Source organism: Ornithodoros turicata, chromosome 1 (genome assembly GCF_037126465.1).
Source record: "Ornithodoros turicata isolate Travis chromosome 1, ASM3712646v1, whole genome shotgun sequence".
Taxonomy (NCBI): Eukaryota; Metazoa; Arthropoda; class Arachnida; order Ixodida; family Argasidae; genus Ornithodoros; species Ornithodoros turicata.
Genome location: NC_088201.1, coordinates 132,410,023 through 132,437,674, shown reverse-complemented (window position 1 = coordinate 132,437,674; position 27,652 = coordinate 132,410,023). Strand labels below are relative to the sequence as shown.

Sequence of the window (27,652 nt, the reverse complement as noted above, 5' to 3'; positions counted from 1 at the left end):
CTTTAAGGAGCGACATCTAGTTCAGAATCTGTATCACTACAACTCCACCACGTGTACAGCCTGAGACAAAAGTTCACGGCACTGGTGCTTTTCTTCATCGGAGCAGTCCCTGCAAACTACCAGCAAAAGATCGAATAAGAAACTTGTGACTATGTATCTCTCAGTGTATGTGTTGGCTCTTGTTTGATGCTAGGATGGGATTGCTAGGATGGGGTGCTAGGATGGGATGTTTGATGCTCCAATGGAGAAGTGTGACACCATGGTGTTCTGTAAACTTTTGTCCCAAGCTGTACATTGTACAACCCCATCAGCAAACAAACACTGCTCGGTAAGGTCAGACTTCCAATTTGAGATTTTGTGACCTATTTGTTCCCAGAAGGCTGCTCTTGCAAAAGGGCTTAAGAAAGTCATTTGGGTGACCTCCGGGATTCAAAGATAGGTGTAGGGCTTGAACTAGTCAACATAAATAAGTTTTACCTCTGTGCAATGATTGCCCGTTCAAGGCAATACCAAGCTCATAGGTTCACGACATGATCTAAGCTTCCTCGGCCTGTTACAGCTCGTTTCTGTGCACATCATCATCTTCAAGGTGCGTATCCTGTGCCATGCAGACAGAGGAGTGGTTACATGAACTATCACTCATCGAGCATTTGTGAGGAGATTGTTGAAAGAATCAGTCAGACAGGTGTGTTTCAGATGATGATTTTTTACCTTGGAGATTTTTGTTGTTATTCCATGACAGTGTACACTGATTACTAGGGCAAGCCCTGTTGAACAGTCCAAGACACAGTCAATGCAAGTGTCTACACAGTTTGAGGGGAGCAGCAATACCAAGAATACATGTCAAGTATAAGAAACAAATAGCAAAGCATTGCACAGCAGAGACATGCAAACAATAAAAAGGATGCAAGATTACTGTTGGAACAAATGTGTAGAGCTGTGTTTCTCAAGCTGCGGGTCATGACCCACCAAATCAGCCTTGACTGGTTATCAACCTTCTTCTCGGGGTTATGGAGGGTCCGAGTAGACATGCGATATGCCTTGCTTGCATAGCTTGACATGGCTTGAGTTACACAGACCAACGTATTGATTTGCTTGTACCAAGAAAGCAAATACAGCCTAAAAATTAAATCAATCCTTGTTAAAAAACATTAATAAGCATTTTGGGTATGGTTGATTTGTGTATTTGTAGCATTTGGGTTTGGTTGATGTCTTTTAAATACATTACAATATAAGCATATCTGCGTCATTGAAAAAAAGTATATTTTTCGGAAAAGGGGGGTCATGGTGGTTTGGTGGTGCTCAAAGGGGTCACATACTGGAAAAGTTTGAGAAACACCGCCATAGAGGGATGTCGTTCCAAATTTAACTACCCAAGGACGAAAGGAAGGATGGACCGAAATTAGTGTGGTAAGTAGGAATCCAGAATTAATTGTGCTCATGCCTGAGAGAAGGGTGTGGTATAATTGTGTATTGCTAACTGAAGTTGACTAGAAGGTGTGTAAAATATCTGGTACATAATCTGAGCTACTTTATACTTCCCATGTTGGTATACATTGATGATGCAGAAAAGGGGGAAGCAAATGAGACAGACTCATCAGGATCTAAAAAAAGAATAATCTGCAGTGCCCGCTTCTGGGGCAGGAGAACGGGTTGAAGGTATACGATGGGGGACCCAAAAGAAACCGGAATTATCCTCGTGAGGGCGGATCCCTTGTAATACAGGCTTCCACCACTAGGTGAGAGTTTTACGAACTGCTTTGCATCAGTGCACAAGATGGCGTTGTTGTGCAACGCTGCGTTCGGCTTCAGTGAATTCTATTGTTAGACCCCTTCAATGCGTTTGCCTATTTCGCGATGGCTGATTTGCACGAACAACGTGCGGCAGTGAAATTTTGTTTCCTGTTGGGCAAAAAGGCATCACAAACGGCAGTTATGCGACAGACGGCTTACAAGGAGGCTGCTTTGAGCAAAACACAAGTGTACGAATTGATTTCTCGATTTAAACGAAGCGAAATGTCGATTGACGATCAACCTCGTTCCAGACGGACTTCGACCAGCCACACTGAAGTAAATGTCGACAGAATTCGTCAAGCCCTCTTGCAAGACCGCAGTCGGAACATTGATGAGCTTGTGGAGTTGGCAGGGATGTTGTAGAGCTCATGTCAGCGAATTTTATCGAACGATTTGCACGTGAAACGAGCGGCAGCGCAATTTGGCCTCGACTGCTCACGTCCGAACAGAGAGAGCTGAACATGGCTGCGTGCCGTACGTTGAAGGACCAGTTGGAGACGGACTCCGACTTTCTTTCTAAAATTATAATAGGAGACGAATCTTGGTGCTACAGTTACGAACCCGAAACGAAACAGCATTCTAGTCAATGGAAAACAGCCAGTTCACCACGACCCAAGAAAGCACGACCAGTGAAGTCGCACGTCAGGACAATGGTGATCTGTTTCTTTGATGTGAGGGGCTTCTGCACTTGGAATTTGTTCCGCCGGGTCAAACGGTCCACCAAAGCTCCTATTTGGAAGTTTTAAGAAGGTTGCGCCAAGATCTACGGAAGAAACGTCCCCAGCTGTGGCATTCAGGTGACTGGTTCTTTCACCATGACAACGCACCTGCCCACACCACGCTGAGTGTTCAGCAGTTTTTGACCAAAAATGGAATGACCCCTGTGCACGACCCTACCTACTCATCTGATCTCGCCCCCTGTGACTTTTTTTCTGTTCCGCTGGATGAAGAAAGTCTTCAAAGGGAAACAATTTGCCGATGTCGAAGAAGTGAAACAGAAAACGGCCCAAGCACTAAAAAGCATCAACGTCGACGAGTTCCAAAACTGTTTTGAGCAGTGGAAAAAACGTCTGGACAGGTGCATTGCATCAAAGGGAGATTACTTTGAAGGTATTTGAAGTTAGAGCATGCAACAATAAAAACACATTTTTTTAGAAAATAATTCCGGTTTCTTTTGGGTCCCCCCTCGTATGTGAGGCCATAAGTGATATGCAAGTGGATAAGGGTGTAGCGCACACAGCGATTTATCCAGACCCCCCTGCACCCCCTAACTTTTCCACCAGTGCACGCCCTACAGGGGGTGCCCTTGCCATTTCAGCATTAGACACACGTCGGTTAAGCTGTAATGACGTAACTACAATAATGACCCCCCCCCCCCCATTTTCTTCCAACACCCGTCCATGCTCGTGATTCTGGATAAACGACAGCACACAGAACGGTAACAGCATCTGAACTTAGCAAGCGTGAAGACACCAAGCATAGTTCTCCTTTTAACAAAGTGAACATGATGTTGCGACCCGATATTTTCATGCAGCACAATGCCCAGAAACCATACGCACCATACCCGAGTGGGCTCATATGGCCCCATCCTAAGAACATTGTTAGCGAGGTTAAGGGTTTTTGGATATCATGAAAACGGGGTTATTGTTAAGACCGATTCATGGATACAAGCATGGTAATACTCTCCTATCAGTTGGAGATGGCACAAGACATGAGCCATGTTAATAAACTGTTTCTGATGTTTTGCAATTTGGAAAATGGTACGCTCACTGAAAGGTTCATTGTTTCATGCCCAACCAGAGACATAAAGCTCAATGCATGTTCAAAGCATTAATGGACTGTCATGTGTTGTCACACGACAATGCTGCATTCATGAGTAAGTTATGTAGGTGTGAAGGTCTTTAAACATGAATTCAACCGAAATACTCTGACTGGGTGTGCTTCCTGCTGCTTGGTAGGCTCTTAGAATCTGGTTGCAAAGCTGCTTCTCAAAACTGCCTTGCTGCTATTTCTTTCTTCACACTGTCTATGCATCAGTATCTGTACAGCTTGGGACAAAAGTCTACGAAACACCAGGGTGTCATATTTCTTCATTGGAGCGACACCCTAGGAGCAAACAGAAGCAGGCACACACACTGAGAGGTGCATGGAACAGCAAGTCACCCGTTCCTGATTCAATATCCTCCTGCTAGCCAACAGAGGGCTGCTCCGATGAAGTGCAAGCCATGATAGCTCATTGATATGGTGTTCAGCTGTAATTTATGTTGTATTTTGGAACGATGTGTTGTTAACGATCAACAAGACCAGCAAAAATATCCAAAACTGGACCTGAACTGCATTTTTGGCTCACTGAGGTTACTGAAGAGCTATATTTCCTTGAGGTGTTGAGAAATTGGAGCTGTAAGGACAAGGGACCAGTCCTGTGTATGTGTGTTCTTTATGTCCCTTGTCCTTGCAGCTCCAATTTCTTCATACTAGCTGTGTACCAACAGGCTCACTCTGCCATTCTAATCAGTTTATGCTTGATTTTGTGTGTTTATGTCTCTCCAGTACTGAGTGACCTGTAATGTACTAGACAACTGCCACTGTGATGGCACCCTTGACTGATGGTATAGTTTTCTTAAACTGCAACAGATGCTTTTTACCAAAATGTACTTAGTGCCAGTACACAACTGTCTCATAGAGTGGCCCACCTGTGGTGCCATGTATAGGATCTATGCACACTTTTCTTGGTGCCCAAATGCCTTAACAGCTGTTTTTGCCTGTCACGACAACTAGCAAGAAATCCTCAACAAGTCCTCCTCCTTGCGACAAGTCAGTATTTCCTCATTGAAAAGAGAGTAGCATCACCCTTCTTGCCTTCGTGTGTGAGGAAAACCACTGAACTGCTTGTTTGGGCTCTGACCAACAGGGCAACACTGCTTTAATTGTCGCCATCTTTCCTCTCACTGTAATATATATTATAGTACTTCATGGCGGTATACAGGCACTGCCTTGTATAGCGTGGTGAACTGAATCCTTTGCAATGTGCCATCCAGCACACGTCGAATACTGAGCTGCATATAGAAGGCCGAGTGCTACACAGTCACGTAGTTTCCCTAATATAAATAAATACTTCCAAAAAAAGACATTCCAGTTAGTGTTTTACAGGATCCTGCACGGGCTGTCTGTATTGCATATTCCTCTGCTTTTTTCAGTGGGGTGTGGCACAGCCCAAAGTCACGTGCATAATAGCAAGCTTGGAAGACAAATGAGATCTTGCCAGTGTGGAATGTTGCAGACACATTAGCAAGGCAGGTGTCCCCACGCATGACGGAACCTCGTGATTCTATGGAACATTTCCTTTGGTGTGTCCTCTCTGTAAAAGCACCTGATCAGTCACAAATATAATAACACTTTAAACCTCCACCTTTATATCTTTTTGTCCCTGTGCCTTTAGTAAAATGACTCTTGGCTGCCTTGTGCATTTCTTCTCTCCATGCCTGAGAATATGAAATCAGCAAAAATAAGCAATGTCCCCAGTTTTAACACAACTGGCATGTTTTGTAATTTCGCTGTCCCAGTTAAAAATGCAGCATGAGAGTTCTGAGTAAAAACACCAGAACTAAATAATATGAATAATTAAGCACAACTAAAGATGATCAGAACCACGATATCTCTTACACATTTACCGGCTCCGGTGTTGAGGTGGAACTGGTGATACAATTAGATAGTCCGAACACGCCACACGATGTGTGTACATTACACACCAGACTGCCCGTTTATGTCACTGCATCAATTTTTGGAACACCTGCAAAGTAAGTGCATTGAACGCGAATGGCATGTGTGTATTAGTGTAACAGAGCATGAGACCTACTTACCTGCTTCCGAATTGTACATTCACCTGGTGCTGCTGTTGCCTGGGCTGAGAAAAAGTGGACTTTCATTTGTTGCAATCTGCAGTAACAGAGTAACCCATGGAGCCATTTTGTTCAAACGCCCTCACCTTTGAACCGAACATGCTACTCGCAGGTGTTACTGAAACGTTCCCTCACCTGGTGAATATCGACGGACATCCAGCGAGGAGCAGGCTCCCACAGCTCCCCACTAGAGCCCATAGTTTGAGATAATTCAAGGCAACACTGGGCATGCAACCAATGAAAATGAACTATGATGCCTACCATTCGGCCAATCAGAAGTCTCTCAGTTTGGCTCGCCTTTCGGCCCGGTACTGGCTACCATCGGCTTTTACTTGTACTGGTTTTCATGCCCGACGCTCGTTATTCCATATTCCAGAACAACTAGGCAAATTTTGTACAAAATACATATTTATTTGAAACATCGTACTGACTCAATAGTCTGACACAAATATTCACGATGCGTGCCGAGTCCGGCATTGTTTTGGTAGGCGTCACCATTCTGCAAGTCGGCTTCACCAAGCGCACGGGTGCATTAGGTGAAGTCCACTTTACAACACTACCAGTATTGTGAGACAGATCTGCGTCCATCGCCATCGTGTTCTTCTTCTTCCCCACACTCTCCCTGGGTGATGCGCCTGCTTGATTCGCTCGGTGCAAAATAAACAGTTTCTTACACAGAAGAACAAACCGTTCTGTTGCTCACATCTCGGGAACGGCGCTGCATCCACAAGAATGCCCCAAGTAAGCCCCGAAAAGATAGGCCAGAGAGACTCAGTCAAAAAAACTACTTAGAGCTTTACTCCTACGTGTCACACAAGCCAACAAGAGAATAAGAACAAAGTCATTCGATGTCACGTGGTTCATGATATCGCTTCAACGTCGTCGTCCAATGATAGTGCTTTTTAAACATATTTACACATCCTTCCCCGCCGAATGAAAGTCATCCCAGCAATGCTTCAAGGGGGTATAGTAGCTGTACCGGTCTTCTTGTCACGTTCCCCGTTTGCAGCTTTATGGTACATGCTCGGACTTTGTCATCCCTTCCCTTGTGTAGCGTCACAATCCGCACGGTTTTCCAAAGATTACGTGGAACCTTGTCTTCATGCAGTAAGGCAAGATCTCCCTCCTTAAGCGAATGGTACACCACGGGTTTAGAGACGTGGGCAGACCTCAGATGTAGCAGATATTCTCTGTGCCACCTTCTCCAGAAATGATCAGCTATTCTCTGACCGTTCTCTTGCTAAGGACAAACCGTTCTCTTGCTCACATCTTGGTGGAGGTGCGACCGATTCACCGTCAACCTCAATTACAGCCTCACCTTCACTCTGGAACTTCGTTCTGGCAAGAAACTCACCAGAACGATGCCGTCGGACAGCACCCCCGCCGGCGATGCCCGTTGCACCGCACCTCCACCAAGATGTGAGCAAGGGAACGGTTTGTTCTTCTGTGTAAGAAACTGTTTATTTTGCACCGAGCGAATCAAGCAGGCGCATCACCCAGGGAGAGCGTGGGGAAGAAGAAGAACACGATGGCGATGGACGCAGGTCTGTCTCACAGTATGGCTAGACTGTACGTACGTTTCCGACAGAAATGGCGAAATGTAACATTTTGATGTTAGGTGAAGCCCACTTTAGGGAAGAACTAATGTTGCTTCGTGTCATTTTCTCCCCTTGGTATTCCTTGTAAAAAAAATTGCATTTTTTGGCACGTTTTCTTTTCTTGTTTATTTTTATTTTGCTCTTTCCTTTGTAACTTTACTTGTGCATTTTTATCTTGCATTTTTTGTACCATGCAAGTGAGCGAAAAAAAAAAACATTACGGGACAGTGACCGCAACTTTTCTTCTTTTCGCCTCTCCGTTTGTTCCATGGGCGTCCGTGTGACTTTTTTTTCAAAGTAGGGCAACGTAATTCATTCACGGGGAGGGGTTAGAACGTACAACAGATAAACACAGGACATGTATGCACAAGACAAGCATGAGGACAATCGAATGCTCTGGTAATGTTCAAACCATTTTGACGATATCTGAGTATAGCTCTTGATTTTTTTACACCTAAAAAACCTGTGTTTGTCGAAAGTACAATGATTTGGTTATTTGTCAAAAGTACAATGATTTGCAAATTATAATTACAACTGCACTTTAAAGGCTTTGTCGATTGTTCTAGCAATGACTCATGCAAAACAGCCAGGTATGCCTCACGAGTCATCAAACGTACCATCCAAGACCTCTATACAGGGTGTTTTACCTAAGGTGATAAAATATTCTAAATGGCTACGTACCCGCCGCAGGATTGTCGGAATTTCGCAGTTACCTTCTGGAAACTTGTGCGGCGATTGAGGAAGGCTTTGGACAATTTTTAATTGCGGGAAATTTATTTTTCAATTGAACTTTGAAAACTGCCAAGTGAACCTCACTTTTTTTTTCACAGAAGTATGAAGTCCTACACTGACAATCACACACCCAACCGAAACTATACGCTGTATAGCAACAGAAATAGTCTAAAAAAATCGTAAAACTTCGGCTTTAGCCCCGCCTACTTGATCGTCGCAAAGAAAAGCGTACTGTATTTGCGGGGAGAAGAGGAAGTGTTCCCGCCTCTTGTTTTACCTTTCTTTGCGCCGCGTTGACCATGATGCTGGTGACAACCGACTTATCACAGACTCGCAGGTGGTCAACAATTATACTCGGATATCGTCTAATAATTTGGACATTATCAGAGGACCGTCTGCATGTCAGAGCATTCGATTGTCCTCATGCTATTGTCTTGGGTCTACTGGTTGTACGTTTTTGTCCCCCTCCCCTGCCTTCGGGAATTCTCTGCCCTACGCTGAAAAAAAAAAGTGACAGGGACGCCCGTGGTACAGACGGAAAAATCGTGCCAAAAATGCACATAATTTGACAAAGAATGGAAAGGGGAGACAACGATACGAAGCAACACAAGCGGCTCCGTAAGGTGTGTCCTGAGGCTGGAACATACAGACGGACAAACAAAACGAACAGCCCCGCGTGATCCAGTATCGCACCGGACCGACAATCATGACGTACAGGCGCGTGTCCCACTGTTGTTTTCTTTTCTTTTTTCTTTTTTATTGTTGTTAATCGCTGCAACCTTTCATGGAGCCGAACCCAGCGCTCACATGCTCCTTCCCTTGACGACCTTCACAGCGTGATGTGACCGGTGGACTATAGCTGGTGGACGTTGACCCCACGGAGACGAGGTCGCGTTCACGAGGTAAATAAATACTTTCCTTGATAACCCACACCATATGCGCAAGTTTAACCACATTACACGCTATAAATTCATTACTGTCAAGTTGAAAGTGCCACTCCGTTATGGTACACGACCCCACAGCACAAACAATAAGGAAAAGCAAAGGAGAGGTTAGTACGCACCATGGGAGTACAAGGGAAGGGGGCCAGGCGTGGGGTCTTCCGGCTCTTCACTCGCAGCTAGGTAGTCAAGAACTATACCCATCTAACCTTTCCTTCTTTTTCCCGGTTGAGCTAACCTTTCCGTCTTTTTTTTCTTAATAAATATATCCCCCCCAAGTTATCACCATAATGATTTCAATCTCATCGCCGGACCGTCTGCATATCCGAGCTTTCGATGGCCCTCATGCTAGTCCTTTGCCTATTAGTTGTAAGTTCCTCTGTCCCCCCCCCCCCGCGCCACAGAGAATACTTTGTGGTAGTACAAAAAAAAGAAAAAAAAGGAAGGTCCAAAACGAAAACAAAAAGGAGAAAGAAATCGTGCGAAATAAAAATGCACATAATGTTACAAAGGATAACAAGGGGAGAAAACGACACGAAGCAACACAAGTTGCCCCGTAAAGTGGGCTTCACCTGATACCAAATTGCTACATTTCGCCATTCATGGCGGAAACTTACGTACAACCTGGCCACAATGGTAGTTTTCTAAGGTGGGCTTCACCTAATGCACCCGTGCGCCATGTGAAGGCGATTTGGGGAATGGTGACGCCTACAAAAACAATGCCCTTTCAACATTTCTGTGATGTATCTTCCCACGTCGTGAGTGTGCTGTCCCAATCGCGTTGTTCACCGCAATGAACACCGAAAGCATCTGAAATTCATAGACCAGACATTAGTAACAGGGCCACTGACGATGTTATATCTTCACCTTTGCTGGTAGGGCCACGAGTACACTCTTAAACCCGTACCTTTTATTGTAACTTTTAGAAACATGAAACTTCTATATAGACGTAGATTTCGAGATTTCTTATAGGTTACACCACTGTAACGTATAGTTAGAGGTTAAAAGCGACCGAAGTCTTGTCTTTACAATAGCAATAGAAGTTACATCTCGGAAAAAACAAAAACAGCCTGCTGTAACTTATAAATGTACCATTTATACTCCGACACTGTAACTTCTAAGCAAAATCAACAACGACTATTTCTTTGTTAGGTTCTTGTCGTTTATTTTCGTTCTGTTTTGCAGCATAATGCCGCGTTTCAGCCTCCCATTCGAGACGACAGTTGCGAATTAACATGTACGCTTTTGTTTTATATCTGTTTCAGCGTCATCTGCGTCGGCAACATATTATCGATGCTGTATGAACACGAATTATAAGTTTGCAGTAAGGCATACTGTTAGCATGTTTTTTTCTACAGGGTGGAAAACCACTGCCAATCCCGCAACCACCAAGATTTACGCAATTCCGACAGTTTCGATTTCGCTGCGTAGCCGAGCCTGGTCTAGCCACGTTGAGAGCGGTTTCCTTGAAACGCCGAAGGTTTTTTTTTTTTTTTTTTTTTTGCAGTAGCTTTCAGAAGGCGCTCATGTCACTTTAGTGAGGTTAGGTCAGTTTAGGTTTCACAGATTGGGGGGGGTCTGCCCCCCCTCCCCCAGGCACGCACTAGGCGGTGCGGGCGTGAGACTGTGCCGCCGGTTAGGTCAGTAAAGCGCGCTCCCCCACTGGAAGCTACTGCGAAAAACCTCTCCCACCGCAGAACGCTCAACTTGCGTCCGTTGACAGGTGTAATCTGTTTTCAAAGGTGGTTTTCCTAGTTAATGTTCCTCGCGTTTATCATAGCATCGTCAGTAACAACCGAAATGCGAGATATCGCTGCCAAACAAGAATATTTTCGGTGTTCTCAGGGGAAGGTGTAGTGAGTGCGAAGATTGCAACGAATAATAAAAAAATAAATAAATAATCGAAAACGAACGTCATCCACCGCAGCCCTGGTTCACACCGCTTCATACACTGGGTAAGTGTACATTTTGTGCTATGTATACGTGCATTATTTTGATAGCAAGAGCTGTTAGCACATGTTTGTTGTGATTATGGCAAGCGTTTTGCGGTCCTGCACATGAACGCCACTTACGCTTGCTACTTTTCTGCTCTTACTTGGTCGCCAAGTCAATACACCAGCGTGCACTTGGCGAGCTGCGGATATATCCATCGGGATCTATAATTCGCAGCTTCCTACTTGTTGTATTCTTACGATATTCTAAGACTCAGTCGTGGAGTGAACGCCTTCCAGGATTTATGCTGTTCTCTCAGCGTACCTTGTGCTTTCTAGGGATGCAATTAAGAAAAGCATTCTTTCGTCCACGCTGCTGCTAAATGCGGATGGAAGCTCTGCCTTGTTGCAAATAGAGGCACACAACGCAACAAGTTTTACCATATTGATGATGATGATGGTAATTAGGGGTTTCATGGCGCAACGACAACGAGTTTTATCGTCTTGCTAGCCTCCGATTCCATATATGTAACGGTCAGAGCACATTTCGTACGTAATTGCTGCTAGACAGCGGCTGGAGGGCGCATCAGAAAGCAGTATATGAACAAATGACATATTAGCGAGTTTTAGTGCATCGTACGCTATTGCCTTTGCGTACGTAAGGGATAGCGTGGTGTTTGTGCGCACTGCGCGAGGCTCTCTTTATGTTTTGCGCGTGCGCAGTACCACCAACGCTATCTCCTACGTACGCAAAAGCGATAGCGTGCGATGTACTAAAACTATCTATTGAATGGTTTCGTAAATGTTGCTCCCAATGCCCTCAACTTTTGTTCCCAGGATCCCACATGCAGGTTCACGTGCCGTCACCAGCTCAACGCAGTGCCTCACAAACTCGTCCCAGAGCGCCTCCCACGCTGTTAACGCAGTAATGTATAGTGTCTCCTGCGTTACTGTACACTCATGTTTATCAAGGTTGTGTTAGTATTATGTAATACTGTGTTGCCTTTTGCGCTCGCCTCTGCAACACGAATGTGGAATATTTTTTTTTTTTTCCTGCTGCAATTCTCCATTTCATTGGGTCTGTTCAGCTTAGCAAAAATCGGTCAATTGTTCTGACTCGCTGGCTTCCTCGCACTTTTATGCATTGCTTCTCACTTAGAAGACAGTTTTTCTTTCCACATATCTTGGGTAAAGCGACCATGGTTTCTCCTCACCTCAGAATCGCACTTGTGCACAATGTGTCAGCATGTGGCCTTTCAAGTGTTCGCAACATCAGATAGATCAGATAGATAGATCAGATAGACATCAGATAGACTTCTGTTTTTGTAATATACATATTTGCAGATCTCCTTTTCTGCTGGTGCATTTTGGTACCTTGGCGTGTTCTGTAAATGTCTGTCGATATCCGCACGACGTATCGCATCGCGTCGACGACGCATCGTAGCAGCGCTCATTTGGCAGGTGGGTTATGATAATTTTCGCAAATTAACCCATCCGTAGTTACAAACATTTTCGACATTTCCTGACGATTAATTTGCAAAAATTCACATAACGCACCTGCCAAATGAGCGCTACTCTGTTGCGAATAAAAATAAACATCCTGTATAAAAAGCCGCACGTTGGCGCACCCTTTACGGGCAGGTGCTGGATTGAAGGCCGTAACCTCTAATTAGTGGGTGTCTTTGTAACTTTTATAAAAGGTACTGCTCAGAGGGTACTTGGTAACTTCTGAAATAGAGGGTAAAATATTGCAATTTTTTACCCTTTACTAAAGGGTACCGAGTTAAGAGTGTACACTTAGCTGAAAGATAAAGAATGAAGTAATGGGAATCAAAAGGGTAATAATCACACTGCTAGCATAGAGTAATAGAACCCACACGCTAGGAATGATACGAAACAAAAGTTGCACGAATCGTACAAACACAGAACTAACCTTTCATTTAAGAAATCGCAAGGCTTCTGGACCTATCTTCCAGGGTGCACACATAAAAGCACCCCCAGGCAACACTAGTAGGGCATAAAAACACATTCACGGCAGTCCAGGGCACCAGAGCAACGACGAAACGCGAGACAACGGAAGCCAGTAAAAGGCGTCCGAACGCAACGAAGTTTGCAAGCGAAATGGACGCCGCCCGCAGCGCAGACTTGGATCTAATGTCCTGTCAGCGCAGAAACGGTAGGAAGGCCACCTCTCCAGGCCATGGCCAAGGCGCTCCTCGAAATATGGCAAGGGAACGGAAAGTCGCGCAAAGACGGGACGAACGATATCGGAAAGAGGACGTTTCCCTCTTCAAAAACACATCTCAATCACCTTCCTACGCCAGCAAGAACCCGATATCGAAAAAAATGCCCCGGGCGCATGTATCAGAGAGCCGCCGTTGCCACGTGTTCTAACTCGAAAACCGAGAGGGATAGAAAGATGCGGCAAGTTTCTTCACGTTGCCCATGTCGAGTGCGTGTGCCCATTAAAAGGAAATCGGATTCGCCGTGGGCTTCGAACCTGAAGACAGGGACAAAAGTCGGTGAACGGGGGTCGGTGTCAGAAATTTCGAGAATGACGTCTTAACCACTGGAAATCGACGGCTGGTCTCTATCGGAAAGTTATAGAGCAGGGAACAGAGCACGCGCACACAAAATTTCGACTAAATCGGACATCGGGTAAGCGACTTACAACACCGAAAAGTGGGAAGCGTTTCAGGGTGGCTCTATAGCCAGCCTCGTAGCTCGATCATGCTCTTAAGCCAGCCGACATCGGGAGAATGGAACGTCGCGCGCCTGCGGGACAAAGGCTGTTGGAAAGAGCACATCGAGACCTTCATGACGAATGCAAACATGACCATGTGGCAGCAACGGGAAGGCTTTCTTGGGGGGGGGGGGACCCGCTGGTCCCATGTATTGGGAGGAGTGTGAACGCGGTATCCTCTAACTCGAGAACTGCTAAATTTAGAGAGATGTGGTGAATTTTATCACGTGCTCCGCGTCGAGAACAGTAGGTTCTACATGTATGAACCCTGTCCGAGGCAAACTTCTTTCCAAAAAGGGCCCTGAAGTTCGGAAAAACGACGATTTTACTGACGCGTCTCCGCCTACAAGTTCGAAACCACTACAGATCAGTTCCTGTGTGATTTGCGTGATCACAGAGCTATACCAGGCCCGTTCGGACCTGAATTTTGGTCTCGATCCGACAATCGGGGCGGGATTTACAGGCTTTGAAGGTGTCGGAAGCACCGACGGCTGCCTAGAATTTTGAAATATCTGGACAACCGCCAGGATTTCTCCCAAGCCGCAAGGTACACGCGAAGGGGGATGAAAGGGGAATTCGTCACAAGAAACAGCATCCCGATATGGCCGCTGCAGGCCAAGATATTAGACACGGGAACCCATCGCGCAACACCGCGATGTCGCTGTGATGGGGTTAAACCATCACTGGATGGTTGAAAGACACCGCGGTATCAACCGCCACCTCAAGTGGCATGTGTAGTGCTCAGTTGGAATCTCTATGCATATCTGATCTATTCCGATCGATGCTGTCACTACGGTGCCCACGTAGGGGATCTGGTCACATACTTATTTGTCCATGCTACCAACCTTTCCGAACCGCGCTCTCTGAGATCCTTAGTCAGTTGGAATTTCACCCTTTCTCTCTATCAAAATTGCTTGGCCCCTGGCGAAATCCAGCCCATCAATACTCTGCGATGAGAGCTTTTTTGGTCTTTTTAGACACTTCAGGACTTCGATCCTTATGGTGAAGGGGCACATTTCATCGCCCCTTATGCCAGTGGGTTCGGGTATCCCCTCTAGCGACGAAACTCCCCATTATTAACCTTAGAAATAAAGTTGTTGTTTTATTGATACTCTAGGCGAATTCCTTCAATTGGTTTCGCATTATTTGAACGGGTGCAGTGTGTACAAAACATGTTGGATTACATTAAATCAAGTGGAAATCAGCGTTTAGCATTTATATCCATTAAGCCAATTCATTGAATTGCTTCTTTATTCCGTGGGTACGGTCTTCGCCACACAGCATAGTGGAACATGATGTCGCGAAGGTATAGTTTCTCTGCAAAAACCCGGATTCCGTCAGTGAGGAACTTGTACCTGACGGCTACGTAATGAACGAATTGACAGTCTGATTTGTCTTTGGATCTCGTTGGAATTGTGGCGACAATTAAATGATGTTATGTCTTCTCGTTCCGGCAGTGAAGCACATCTGGACATGTAGTTTTGTGTGTTCCGTTTTACATGGAGATATTGCAAGAAATATCGAGGTCTTCTCGGCCTTCCCAACTACCTCTATTGGTATACTACAGTAAAAGGAAACAGAAGCTAGAGACTGTGGTATATCTGCCAAGCTCAGACCATGTCGGGTGTTTCTTTGTAAATTCAGATGAATAATTTTTGTGTGTTGCCACTCCGGCACCACGGATAAAAATTAGTGTCACTGTTTTAGTTTCTTGCTGCACGCTGTTGAACGCTATCATAAAGATGCAAAAATATAATGAGCATCGAAAATATGTTTGTATTCTACTTCTAAGTCGACATCCGATCGGGACGCAATTTCGAAGTCCCAGTGATATCATTAAAATACATACTGGTTGGACAACGGACGTTTAGAATGACGTCTTATTTACATCATCCGGACATTTCTTGCGGATCAGGGCTTCGGGATCTTTTCAGGACGTCCGTGGGACATCGGTTGTTTACTGGGAAGACTCATCCATAAAAGCCCACTTTTTTGCGTATATATATATGTTCCACCTCATCGTGACACCATTCTAAATTGTATAAACATTGCAGGTGTGTGTGTAGCCACTGCTCGCCAATACCAGGATGTGTTGTTCGCATAACCCAGAACCTGTTTCGATCCGTCACGTACACATGGTGTTGTATTCTCCTGAAAGGTGTTATAAGGTTTGTTTTTGTTGCGCAGCTTTTTATTTGCGTACAAAATGTGTGTTTTATGGTACGTTATGCAAAATTTCAGACTTGGGCATTTCGTCATATGTATATCACAACTTGGATAGTCTTCTGAAGGAAGCTGCTCTCTCTATCCATTCCCGCAAGCGGCAGGAGGTTGTCAACGTGATAAGTGAAGGCTTTCCATTCATGTCATTACACCTGGAGCAAATGACAAAATCAAGGATAAGCTGATCTATGTCAGCGTCTTCAATTACCCCTGGCCTATGAAAAAAAAAGCAATTTTCAGGACCATCCCACATGTCTGCATCAATGACCATGCTTCTGCAACGAATAAGCCCTTATCATCAATCATGATTAGAATATTTCATATCAAAAATATCTAGACGTGCATTACGAATGTGCAAGATGGAACAGCTTTATTTTTGCTAATGTTATGGCGGTGTGCTCATGAGCCCAATACTGGCTCAGATTTTGATTGTGTCAGGGGTTGCACACTAAGATGTCCAGCACGTTGAATATAAGAGATCTGGAAATGTTTAAAAACCTTCAAAAATATCAAAAATACCTAGACGTGCACGACAAATTTGTAAGATGGAACAGCGGTTTGCAACTTGTCGACATGTCGTCAGTCTTGTTTTTGCTCATGTTACACAGGTGTGTTCATGAGCCCATACTGGCTCAGATTTTGATTCAATATTGGGTTGCACACTAACATGTCCAGCACGTTGAATATGAAAGATATGGAAATGTTTAAAAAATATAAAAAAAAAAACCTAGACATGCACGACAAATTTGTAAGATGGAACAGCAGTTTGAAACTTGTCGACTTGTCGTCAGTTTTATTTTTGCTCATGTTACACCGGTGTGTTCGTGACAGGGATGGGCATAAATAAAATTTTTTAGTATTTAAATATAAATACAAAATACTTTGTTGAAAGAGGTATTTAAATACTCTGCATAAATACTTTTCAACATGAGTATTTAAATACAAAATATAAATACAGTATTTAAATACCGTAACTACTACCATAAATACTGTGAGGAAAATGTCATCTGGAATTACAGAAATAACGATAATCGTAACAACGAATCAGCAACGAACAATAGCATTTATTTGTTAGATTATCATGGCAATTCTCATATTAGAAGTTTCTCCAATATTGCATCTTTTAGGCATCTTCTGTTCGGCCGTACAATATCAGACTCGCAAAGGAGAAGAGATCTCCACAGGTGCCGGTGAACAAATGCTTGTATTAAATTTGACGAAGATGCTTCGTACAACAAGGAAATTGGCTAGTCGCGACCCTTGTCCGCAACAACAGTGAAAAACTTGCCATCTAAAATTTTTTGTCGCATGTGCATGGTAGCGCAAACACGGCATAACTGCGCCCCAAACTCTCTCTTCTTCCCGAAAGGTCAAATGGAGGGCAACTTTAAGATATGAGTCAGTATATACTGTATTTAGGAGTATTTACAAAGTATTTACAAGAATAAATACCCAAAAATTGGTATTTAAATATAATTATAAATACATTTTTCAAGCCTGTATTTAAATACAAAATATAAATACATGTATTTATATTTTAAATAGTATTTTAATTACAATGTATTTAAATACTGCCCATCCCTGGTTCGTGAGCCCATACTGGCTCAGATTTTGATTCAATATTGGATTGCACACTAACATGTCCAGCACGTTGAATATGAAAGATGTGGAAATGTTTAAAAAATATCAAAAATGCCTAGATATGCACGACAAATTTGTAAGGTGGAACAGCAGTTTGCAACTTGTCGACATGTCGTCAGTTTCATTTTTGCTCATGTTACACCGGTGTGTTCATGAGCCCATACTGGCTCAGATTTTGATTCAATATTGGATTGCACACTAACATGTCCAGCACATTGAATATGAAAGATGTGGAAATGTTTAAAATTTATCAAAAATACCTAGATGTGCACGACAAGTTTGTAAGATGGAACAGCGGTTTGCAACTTGTCGACATGTCGTGAGCCTTATTTTTGCTCATGTTACACCGGTGTGTTCATGGCTCATACTGGCTCAGATTTTCATTCAATATTGGGTTGCACACTAAGATGTCCAGTACGTTGAATATGAAAGATGTGGAAACGTTTAACAAATATTAAAAATACCGAGACGTGCACGACAAATTTGTAAGATGGAACAGCGGTTTGCAACTTGTCGACATGTCGTCAGTCTTATTTTTGCTCATGTTACACCGGTGTGTTCATGAGCCCATACTGGCTCACATTTTGATTCAATATCAGGGGTTGCAAGCTAACATATTCCAGCACGTTGATTATAAAGGTTGCGGAAGTTGAGTGTTTATGTAGTCATCTTTTATTGTCCCTTATTGTAATGTACGTCCACAGCACTGACCAATTGTGTTAAAATTCGGTTGTTGGTTGTATGGTTGTTCAAGCAGCAACCTCTGAGCAACCTGTCGTCCTGTCATGTAAACAAGGTTGTCTTGTCTTTTGCTGCTTGAACATCATATAATCACAACACTGATTTGTGGATATAACTTACATATTTATATTATGCAATACTTTTCTCACATCAGCAATGTGCAGGGAAAAATTAAATAGAGCTGTGAAGCCTGCGAATTTGAGTTGCCCTGCTAGAAACCGTCTCATTCAAAATCCTATGAAAATCTAATTGAACCTATTGGATATCATGTACACAAATCCCATTCAGTGACAGCGAAAATTTTCATTCCCAATAGATGATTTGGGACAAATATTACATTGAAAATGGTGCCATATACAATGAGTCTTAATGAGAAATCACAGTATGTGTTAATGAGATGTAATGAGAAATCACGGCAAGCGTTAATGAGATGTAATGAGAAATCACAGCAAGTGTTAACGAGATATAATGAGAAGTCACAGAAAGTGTTAATGAGATGTAATGAAAAGTGGTGGCTTCAAACTCATTGAATGTCCCCGTCATGTCTCATTGAACCAATGAGCCTCAGCAGGATATTTCTCATTGGAATGGTTCTCCATTTCGATTCGCCAGTACACTCTTAACTCGGTACCCTTTAGTAAAGGGTAAAAAATCGCAATATTTTACCCTCTATTTCAGAAGCTACCAGGTACCCTCTGAGCAGTACCTTTTATAAAAGTTACAAGGAAACCCACTAATTAGAGGTTACGGCCTTCAACCCAGCACCTGCCCGTAAAGGTTACGCCAACGTGCGGCTTTTTATACAGGATGTTTATTTTTATTCGCAACAGAGTAGCGCTCATTTGGCAGGTGGGTTATGTGAATTTTTGCTAATTAATCGATCCGTAGTTACAAACACATGCGTCAGGAAATGTCGGAAATGTTTGTAAATACGGATGGGTTAATTTGCGAAAATTAACATAACCCACCTGTCAAATGAGCGCTGGTGTGATGCGAATAAACACAAACACCCTGTGCGTGGGATATGGAGAGACCTTTACAGAACACACCAAGGTACCAAAATGAACCAGCAGAAAAGGAGATCTTGCACATACGTATATTACAAAAACAGAAGTCTGTCGAGAGGCGACACATTGTGCACAAGTGCGATTCTGATGTGAAGAGAAACCATGGTCGCTTTACCATGTATGTGGAAAAAATAACTATCTTCTAAGTGAGAAGCAATGCATAAAAGTGCGAGGAAGCCAGCGACTCTAAACAACTGACCTATGTTTGCTAAGCTGAACAGACCCAACGAAATGGAGAATTGCAGCAGAAAAAAATTTATTCCACATTCGTGTTGCAGAGGCGAGCGCAAATGGCAATACAGTATTACATAAAACGCACACAACCTTGAGGAATATGAGTGTACAGTAACGCAGGAGACACTACCTTACTGCGTTATCACCGTTGGAGGCGCTCTGGGACGAGTTTGTGAGTACTGCATTGCGCTGGTGACGGTATGTGAACCTGCATGTGGGATCTTGGGAACAAAAGTTTGGGCAATGAGAGTAACATTTACGGAAGCATTCAAATCCGTACAAAGCACAAGCTATAAAGCAGCATAAATGCGGGAAGGCGTTCACTCCGCGATTGAGTCTTAGAATATCGTAAGAATACAACAAGTAGGAAGCTGCGAATTATATATCTCGATGCATATATCCGCAGCTCGCAAAATGCAAGTAAGAGCAGAAAAGTAGCAAGCGTTAGTGGCGTTCATATGCAGGACCGCAAAACGCTTGCCATAATCACAACAAACATGCGCTAAGAGCTCTTACTATCAAATTAAGCACGTACCTAGCACAAAATGTACACTTACCCAGTTTATGGAGTGTGTGAATTAGGGCTGCGGTGGTGACGTTCGTTTTCGGTTATATTTTCTTTGCAATCTTTGCACTCACTACACTTTCCCCTGAGAACACCGAAAATATCCTTGTTTGCTAGCGACATCTAGCTTTTCCGTTGTTCCTGACGATACTATGATAAACGCGAGGAAAACCACTGGTTAAAACAGATTACACTTGTTAACGGACTGACGACGAGCGTTAAGCGTTTCAAGGAAACCGCTCTCAGTGTGGATAGACCTAGACCAGGCTCGGCTACGCAGCGAAATCGGAAATCTTGGTGGTTGCGGCCATTGACAATGGTTTTCCATCCTTTAGAAAGAAACATACTATCAGTATTCCAGACTGCGAACTTATAATCTGTGTTCATACAGCATTGATAACATGTAGTCGACGTATAGATGACGCTGAAAAATAACAGCGTAGATTCGCAACTGTCGTCTCGAATGGGAGGCTGAAACGTGGCATTATGCTGAAAAACAGAAGGAAAACAAACGATAAGAAACTAACAAAGAAATTATCGTTGGAGATTTCGCTTAGAAGTTACAGTGTCGGAGTAGAGGGTACATTTATAAGTTACAACAAGCTGTTTTTGTTTTTTCCGAGATGTAACTTCTATTCGTGTTGTAAGGACATGACCTTGGTCGCTTTTAACCTCTAAATATACGTTACAGTGGTGTAACCTATAAGAAATCTCGAAATCTACGTCTATATAGAAGTTACATGTTTCTAAAAGTTACAATAAAAGGTACGGGTTTAAGAGTGTAGGTTTGTTGTGGTATAGTCACATTAGATGTGTAGAGCTTTCCAATGAGTATAAATGAATTCCCGCAAAACTGAATTAGACTCAATCTGATCTGGATAATTTACTGGATCAATGCACTACATATTGTATTCTATCACAGCACATATTTCAGCTTGGGTGTAATATTCTCAGTCGCACTGTGCCTTCACAGATGCGAAATGTTTGGCTAGAAAAACTGTCGTGCATCAGATAGTGGGAAATAGAAAATCTAAAAGATGTAATTAACATTTAGCAGTAGCTGAAGGCGCAGCCTCCTTCACTCCTGCTTCTTTTCCAGGGAGCACCTCATAAAGCGCAACAATGCTGTGTAAACCGAACACTAGAGAAGAGGTTGCCGGCAGTCACTGTACAGAATTAAGAGAAACAATTTTGAAGGTATCTTGGACGGAGCAAAGTATGAAGCATTATCCCAGCTCGGTTAGGTCCTGTCATCAATTGACAACTTCTCTTATAGACTTAATACCGATGGGACACAAGTAGCACAAGTTAAATCAGCAAAAATCAGCTTGGTCAATTCACGTGATGATACATGAGCTGCCGCAAACTGTGAGGCAGATTGTGGTAAAGGAAAGCTGGACATGAACACCTTCCTCGTTTCTGTAGACGATGCAAAGGATATTTTCAGTGATGTAACATTGAAGTCATGAAAGTCATGGAAGTCAGGAAGCATTGTTCAAAGCAGATTTATTGGACTATGCTGGTGTGTCGACTCCGTATCTCTGCCCCCCATGCAAAACAATGTCGGGTTTCACGGGTACTGTGGATGTAGTTGGTGCTACCATGAAGGAGAGTACTATGCCTCAGCCATGGACCCTATCACCATTAACACCCCAAGAGAATCGACTGGTGAAGCTGCAGTGAGAGAGATTCAGCAGTCATTAAAGGACAACCTGTAATGTCTGCGGATATAAAGGACCAGCTGCACTAATAAACATGCCATATTTTGAATTTGCACACGGTGTTCTTGGGCGTTGTACGGACTGCCACAGGTACGTGGCTGTGTGAAGCCAAGAAAGCATTATGCAGGTGTTTACTTTTATTCGTCACATAAATTCTAGTTAGAAACTACCAAAGCAAAATAGACGCCGTTTTTTACAGTTGAGTAATATGGACAGGTGAACATTCTCCGGAAGAAAGTCTGTAACTACAAGATCAATAATTACCTAATAATGATTAATTAACTCTTTAATTATGGGATTTCGCATAAAAGCGAGGAAACGGAAAGAATATGTTCCTCGTTGAAAGACATTCCATGTGGAAATATGTGCTAAATGCGCACCTGTGTTGAAGTGTTCATCGCTCAATTTCGCTATGCAAATGAGCCGAAACAAGAAATACGCAGTTCGCAAACGCAGAAACGATGCGACCTTCGCCTTATCCGGGTAGAAGAGCGGTCTATCAGGCCATTAGCTCCTACATCAATCAGTTTCATCGCTCCAAATTACGTGGCCCTCCCCCTTGGGTTGCATGTCGCTCTTTCTGAGCCAGAAACGTGCTTAGTTCATGTTCCGGCTCATTTGCATAGCGAAATTCCGCGACACATATTTCAACGCACGTGCGCGTTTGTGTGCTTTTTTTTTCAACATGAAATTACTTTCGATGCCGAATAGATCCCGTTCTGTTATTTCGCCTTTGCGAGAAGTCCCCTAATTAAAAAGCTAATGAACTTTAGGTAATTCGTGATCATATAGTTGCATGATTTTCTTCGAGCGAATGTTCGCCTGGCCATATAACTCAACTGAAAAATGACATCTATTTTGCTCTACTAGTTTTAAATAAAAATGTTGTAGCGAATAAAAACAAACACCCTGTATGTTTGCAAGAAACAAACAATAATAATCATTAGGAGAAGAATAATGACGCCACGAAGCTCGTTATCGAAACCACCAAAGGACTTCAGAGAATATAGCTCTTGGAAGCCCTCAGAATGGAAAGGTTGGTTACTTTTCTAAGTTCACCCATGTATATAGGGTATCCTTACTGAAAACTTACATCAGATCTCGTTGAAGCAACTGATTCAAGATAAACTGTTGCACGAGGAAGCTGAAAAGGCTGAAATATGCCGAGAAAATTATGAAGTGACAATAAGCAATAAATTGGAAGATTTATTGTAAGAATGTGAGATAGTTTGGCTGCAAATGAAGACACTATCTTTGCGAACTCGTTTAAAAGACAGAAAGGTGCATGAAAAAGGAAGCTAAAACAATGAAAACGCCACTCTGCTTCATTAATTTCTGATCCAAAGTTGATCCACACTAACAGGTATGAAAAGAGATATACTACAAATATCAAGTGTACATACATCAATAGTGACAACACTATGAGGAGATAATGTGTTACACAATTTGAAGCAGGCAAAATCTGATACATGCATATGAGAAATCACGAACGTCACTTATCCAGTAACACCTCCTCATCTAATTGTCCGACAAAGTAAGTCCGTCTAGTGCAAGCGGGATGATGGCACATCATGAAGGCACTTCAGAGAACTACGGATAAATATCGGGTCACTAGAACACCTCTCGGTTCGCTTGGGAGTTGAGGATCAAGCGTCCGAAACACGCCGCTTACCTTTGTGCTAACAGAGCTCGTGCGCGGGTTCAGGAACAAAATGCCTGACGGAGGACCTCACTACACAAATGCAAAGACGTTCAGGGCTTTCGTGTGACCCGAAGAGTGTGCTACAAGGTCGTTGCTGATTACGAGAAATCTCCGTACTTTCAACAAGGATGTGGCCGTGACCCTTTCGCTCCGAAGACTGCAGAAGAACATGTGCTGTCGTTTCTCTAGTATGGTACTCCAACCAAAATTGCGCTATAAAAACACAAAATTGCTTCAGGTTTGCAGGAAACAAATCGAGCGAACGGGCTGTGGCTCTTGTTTTCTGCATGGCGTAAAGCACTATCCACGCCATCATCGAGCGTGTGGCATGACTTTTTGAAAGCATCAGCAAAGAAGTTATACGCTTTCCTGTGACAGAAGAAGAGAAAGCAGCATGCAGTGAAAGTTTGGAAAGGGAGGTGGCAAGCAAGGTTTCTGCTCTGATGGTACCCTCTGTGCCTGGACTTCATATGATCAAGTCAAATTGCAGTTTGTTCCCGCTTCTTTTTTTCTTTTTTATTCACACGAGATATGTCGTTTCGGAGTTGTCTGCGCGATATCTTTAGGGAGCTAGGTAATGACAACGCTTTTTTTTCTTTTTTTTACAGTATGATGCCAGTGGTAGATGTGTAATTGATATACTAATAAATGGACTTTTCTTCAGATTTCAGGTTTCCCACATGTGTTGAGGTGTGTGGATGGCACCTACATAAAGACGAGATGCCCAGTGCACAAGATTGCTTCAACATACACAAACAGGCACGACAAGAAGTCGTACGGTCTTCAAGCGATTTGTGACAAGTACGGTCTTCAAGTGATTGTAAGTTTCTTGATGTATTTCTTGGGCACACAGGAAAGACACATGATGCAGAAGCATTCAGACGTTCCTTTATCGTGGACGAGCTGGCCCGCATCTGTGCCGACAAGTATCACATATTAGGTGATGCGGCGTACGCTCTGAGGGAATACATACTGACACCTTATAGAGACTATGGCAACCTAACACCCCAGCAGCTCAATTTCAACCTGTGCCTGAGCCAGACACGCGTAAGAATAGAGCATGCATTTGGGCTCTTGAAGAACAGATTCAGGCAGCTACTGCTCTTGGAGATGTGGACTGTTCCTAAGGCCACACAGTTTATCCTTGCGTGCTGTGTGTTGCACAACTTGTGTGTGGATGGGGGGGGATGTCACAGTAGAAGATGAGACTGTGGAAGGGTGCTGTAATGTACCCATGCCAGGGGTCACCGAAACCTGCACCACAGGTCTGTCACGTAGGGACAGACTACTCAGGAAGCTTGGTCAGGAAGAAAGGAAGAGGATACCTGATTACTTATATGCATTTCACCACCTGTAGTTGCTGTACTGTACGTATGTTTTATTTTTTATTTTCTGTAAATATAGGAGGTGACTTTTTCAGATTAAATCCGGTCCCTCCCGATTACCCCCACTCCCCTGAACTGACCTCCGACCAATTCGAACAAAGCCAGATTTCTTCCCAAATTCACTTCAACAAAATACAGACGCCGACACTGAAGATTTTTGTTTAAGTTTAATTTGTACAAGCTTTCGCGTGGAGGTCCACGCTTCCTCAGGTACAAAGTGAAGTGGTGACACACATAAGTATATATAGTATAGACATATACACTGCTGTACAAAGAAAGGGAAGAGGAAAGGAGATATGGTGCCACATGTCTGTGTACAATGAATAGCTGGGCAGACGGATAGGTGACCTCTAACCGTTTAAGAACAGTAAAAGGTGTTGTTGTGAACAAAAAGGCTCGCCAACCCAGTTTGGTGGAAGGGGGGTCAGGAGTATGGGAAACGAGTGGCCCAGAATAGACAAAAGGGAAGGTTACGGATTATCTAACGGAGTACCAGACGATGACTGAAAATGGGGATTCAAGAATTGTGCACAAATAAATATAGATATATAGCTACTAAATTTACATAAGCGGATATAACGAGCCAGGACTAAGATTCAGACCATTTGGTGTGAGACACTTGAATTGCGAAATTAAGTAGGACTCTCTATTCTTACGTTTAATGTCGGTGCGGAACCCAGATTCTAGCAATATAATTTTCAAATCAGTTTCAAAATCGTGATTAGGTTGATTGAAGTGAATGGCGACAGGAGTTTGGCGGGCATTTAGGATATCAAATTTGTGGCCATAAAATCTTTGTCTCATTGTGTTGGAGGTTTCACCGATGTATTGTGAATTGCACTTGCCGCAGAATATCAAGTAACAAATATTGGGTGAATTACAATGGAGTGAATGACGAATTTTCAAACAGAAGTCACCCAAAGTGCTACGGGCAATGGTGGACGGCGCGATAAATTTACAGGTCTGGCACCGTGTACTACCACAGGGATAACAACCCGGGGAGCGCTTCATCGTGCATGATGACGTGAGGATGTCACGCAAATTTTTCGATCTACGGAATGCTACTAATGGGGGAGTGGGAAAAATTTCCTTTAATTGCTCGTCAGCATGTAATATATTGAGGTGGCGTCTAAGAATGGAATTGGTATTGACAAGTGATTTATGATATGTGGTGGATAAAACTACATTACTTAAGTCCTCTTTGCGTTTCGGGGTGAATAAGGACTCCCTGGATAGGCTAGATGATTTGGCAAACGAGTCATGGATGAGTTCAAATGGGTAATTTCGTTTTTCGAAATCAGATACCATTTGCTGGGCATGTTTTACAAAATCAGTCTGATCTGAGCAGATTCGTTTCAGGCGCAAGAACTGACCATATGGAATACTCCTTTTCTGGTGATTGGGATGATAGCTTTCATAGTGGAGATACTGGCGCTTGTCCGTTGGTTGGTCTCCTCCACAAGCTCCAGCTTCACCCATCAACAGTCCCCCGGCCTCTTCTCCAGCCGCTGACAACGTAATCAGCTTCTCTCCTGCGGAGTGTGTTAACCATAGTGCCGGAGTCCACCTGCGATCCCCACTTCACCCCGATGCATCTCCAGGGGTGTCTGACTGTGTGAACGTGGGTTCTTCACCAAGGACTTTTTCTACTTCGCGTGGTGCGTCTGCTCAAGTACGCTCTTCTCCTCCAGCCGGGGCACAGAGGAGAGTTGGCCGTCGCTTCACTATGACAACACGTAAGCAGTCTAGACAACGCAGGTCCGGCCGGACACAATGACTTGTACAGAACAATGAACGTCATTCAGTGCCCTTCTTGAAAGCGCGTAAACTTGTGGCTAGGAAAGCTAGATTCCTGTCTAATTTTAGTTTTTATACAGATTGTATATCTCAACGTATAATTCCCAAAGGTTTATCATTGTCCATCACGCCGTCTTTTAAATTCCATTCCCCCTTGAGCTCTACGAAGTGGGCTACCGCTCTCAATAATGCGTCGCTCCAACTAGTTAAAATTCTCAGACAGGAAAGTTCTTACGTCTTGAAAGATATTGATAACCAGCTCAAACAGCTTGCGAACCAACTCTCTCAACATGAAGTTCTTAATCTCTCTGAATTCACTGCCAATAAGCTGAAGAAAATTCACGAAATCAAAACAAAAAAATCGAAACGTGATAATCTTATTCTATCTCCCATTTTAGCGCATGGCATTTGTGACGTGATAAATTCTGAACCATCTTCCACGAAGGCTGGCCATAACACCGTCTTTAATCTTTCTGATGTGACCCTCGACGAGGCTGAACTTGGTGTTCTCTCAAAAGGTCTCAGTTTTGTACCTACGGATCGTAATATTGATGAATTTGAAATTCTGCACGATCTGCACAACTTAGGTAGGAGAATGCACCTGAAAACCTTCTTTCACGATAAACCTAGCTCAGATGCTGCGCCCTTCCGAAACCCCTCTAGCTGGACGCCGGACTCCTCTAGAACTAGCCCCCTTATTGACAATTACATCAAGGCCGTTCACAAGGATATCAAGACAAATTATTCGAAATCTATTGTACACACTGATAACTTGTCTAATTGTGAGAAAATAGCGCTACGAAATCTTAAAGCCCGTAATGACATTATTATCAGACCAGCGGACAAGGGTGGCGGTATAGTTGTTCTCAATACATCCGACTACATCGCGGAAGCAGACAGGCAGTTGAGTGACCGCTCATTCTACAGAGCTATCGATC

At 43.4% G+C, this 27,652-nt stretch overlaps 1 protein-coding gene and 1 long non-coding RNA gene across 2 annotated transcripts; one reads left to right on the top strand and one right to left on the bottom strand.

Annotated features, from left to right (window-relative positions):
• Window positions 1-5,100: 5,100 nt before the first annotated feature.
• LOC135369126 (uncharacterized) lies at window positions 5,101-6,317 on the bottom strand. The gene is made up of 5 exons (XR_010414935.1): window positions 5,829-6,317; window positions 5,655-5,730; window positions 5,458-5,584; window positions 5,204-5,276; window positions 5,101-5,152 (listed from the first exon to the last, which is right to left on the bottom strand). It is a non-coding gene; the product is annotated as an uncharacterized LOC135369126 (long non-coding RNA).
• A 15,420-nt stretch (window positions 6,318-21,737) lies between these two features.
• On the top strand, window positions 21,738-24,889 carry LOC135385459 (uncharacterized). The gene is given in 6 exon segments (XM_064614782.1): window positions 21,738-21,788; window positions 23,587-23,720; window positions 23,771-23,951; window positions 24,197-24,343; window positions 24,346-24,711; window positions 24,713-24,889. Coding segments are annotated over 6 exon segments (1,056 nt in total).
• Window positions 24,890-27,652: the final 2,763 nt, after the last annotated feature.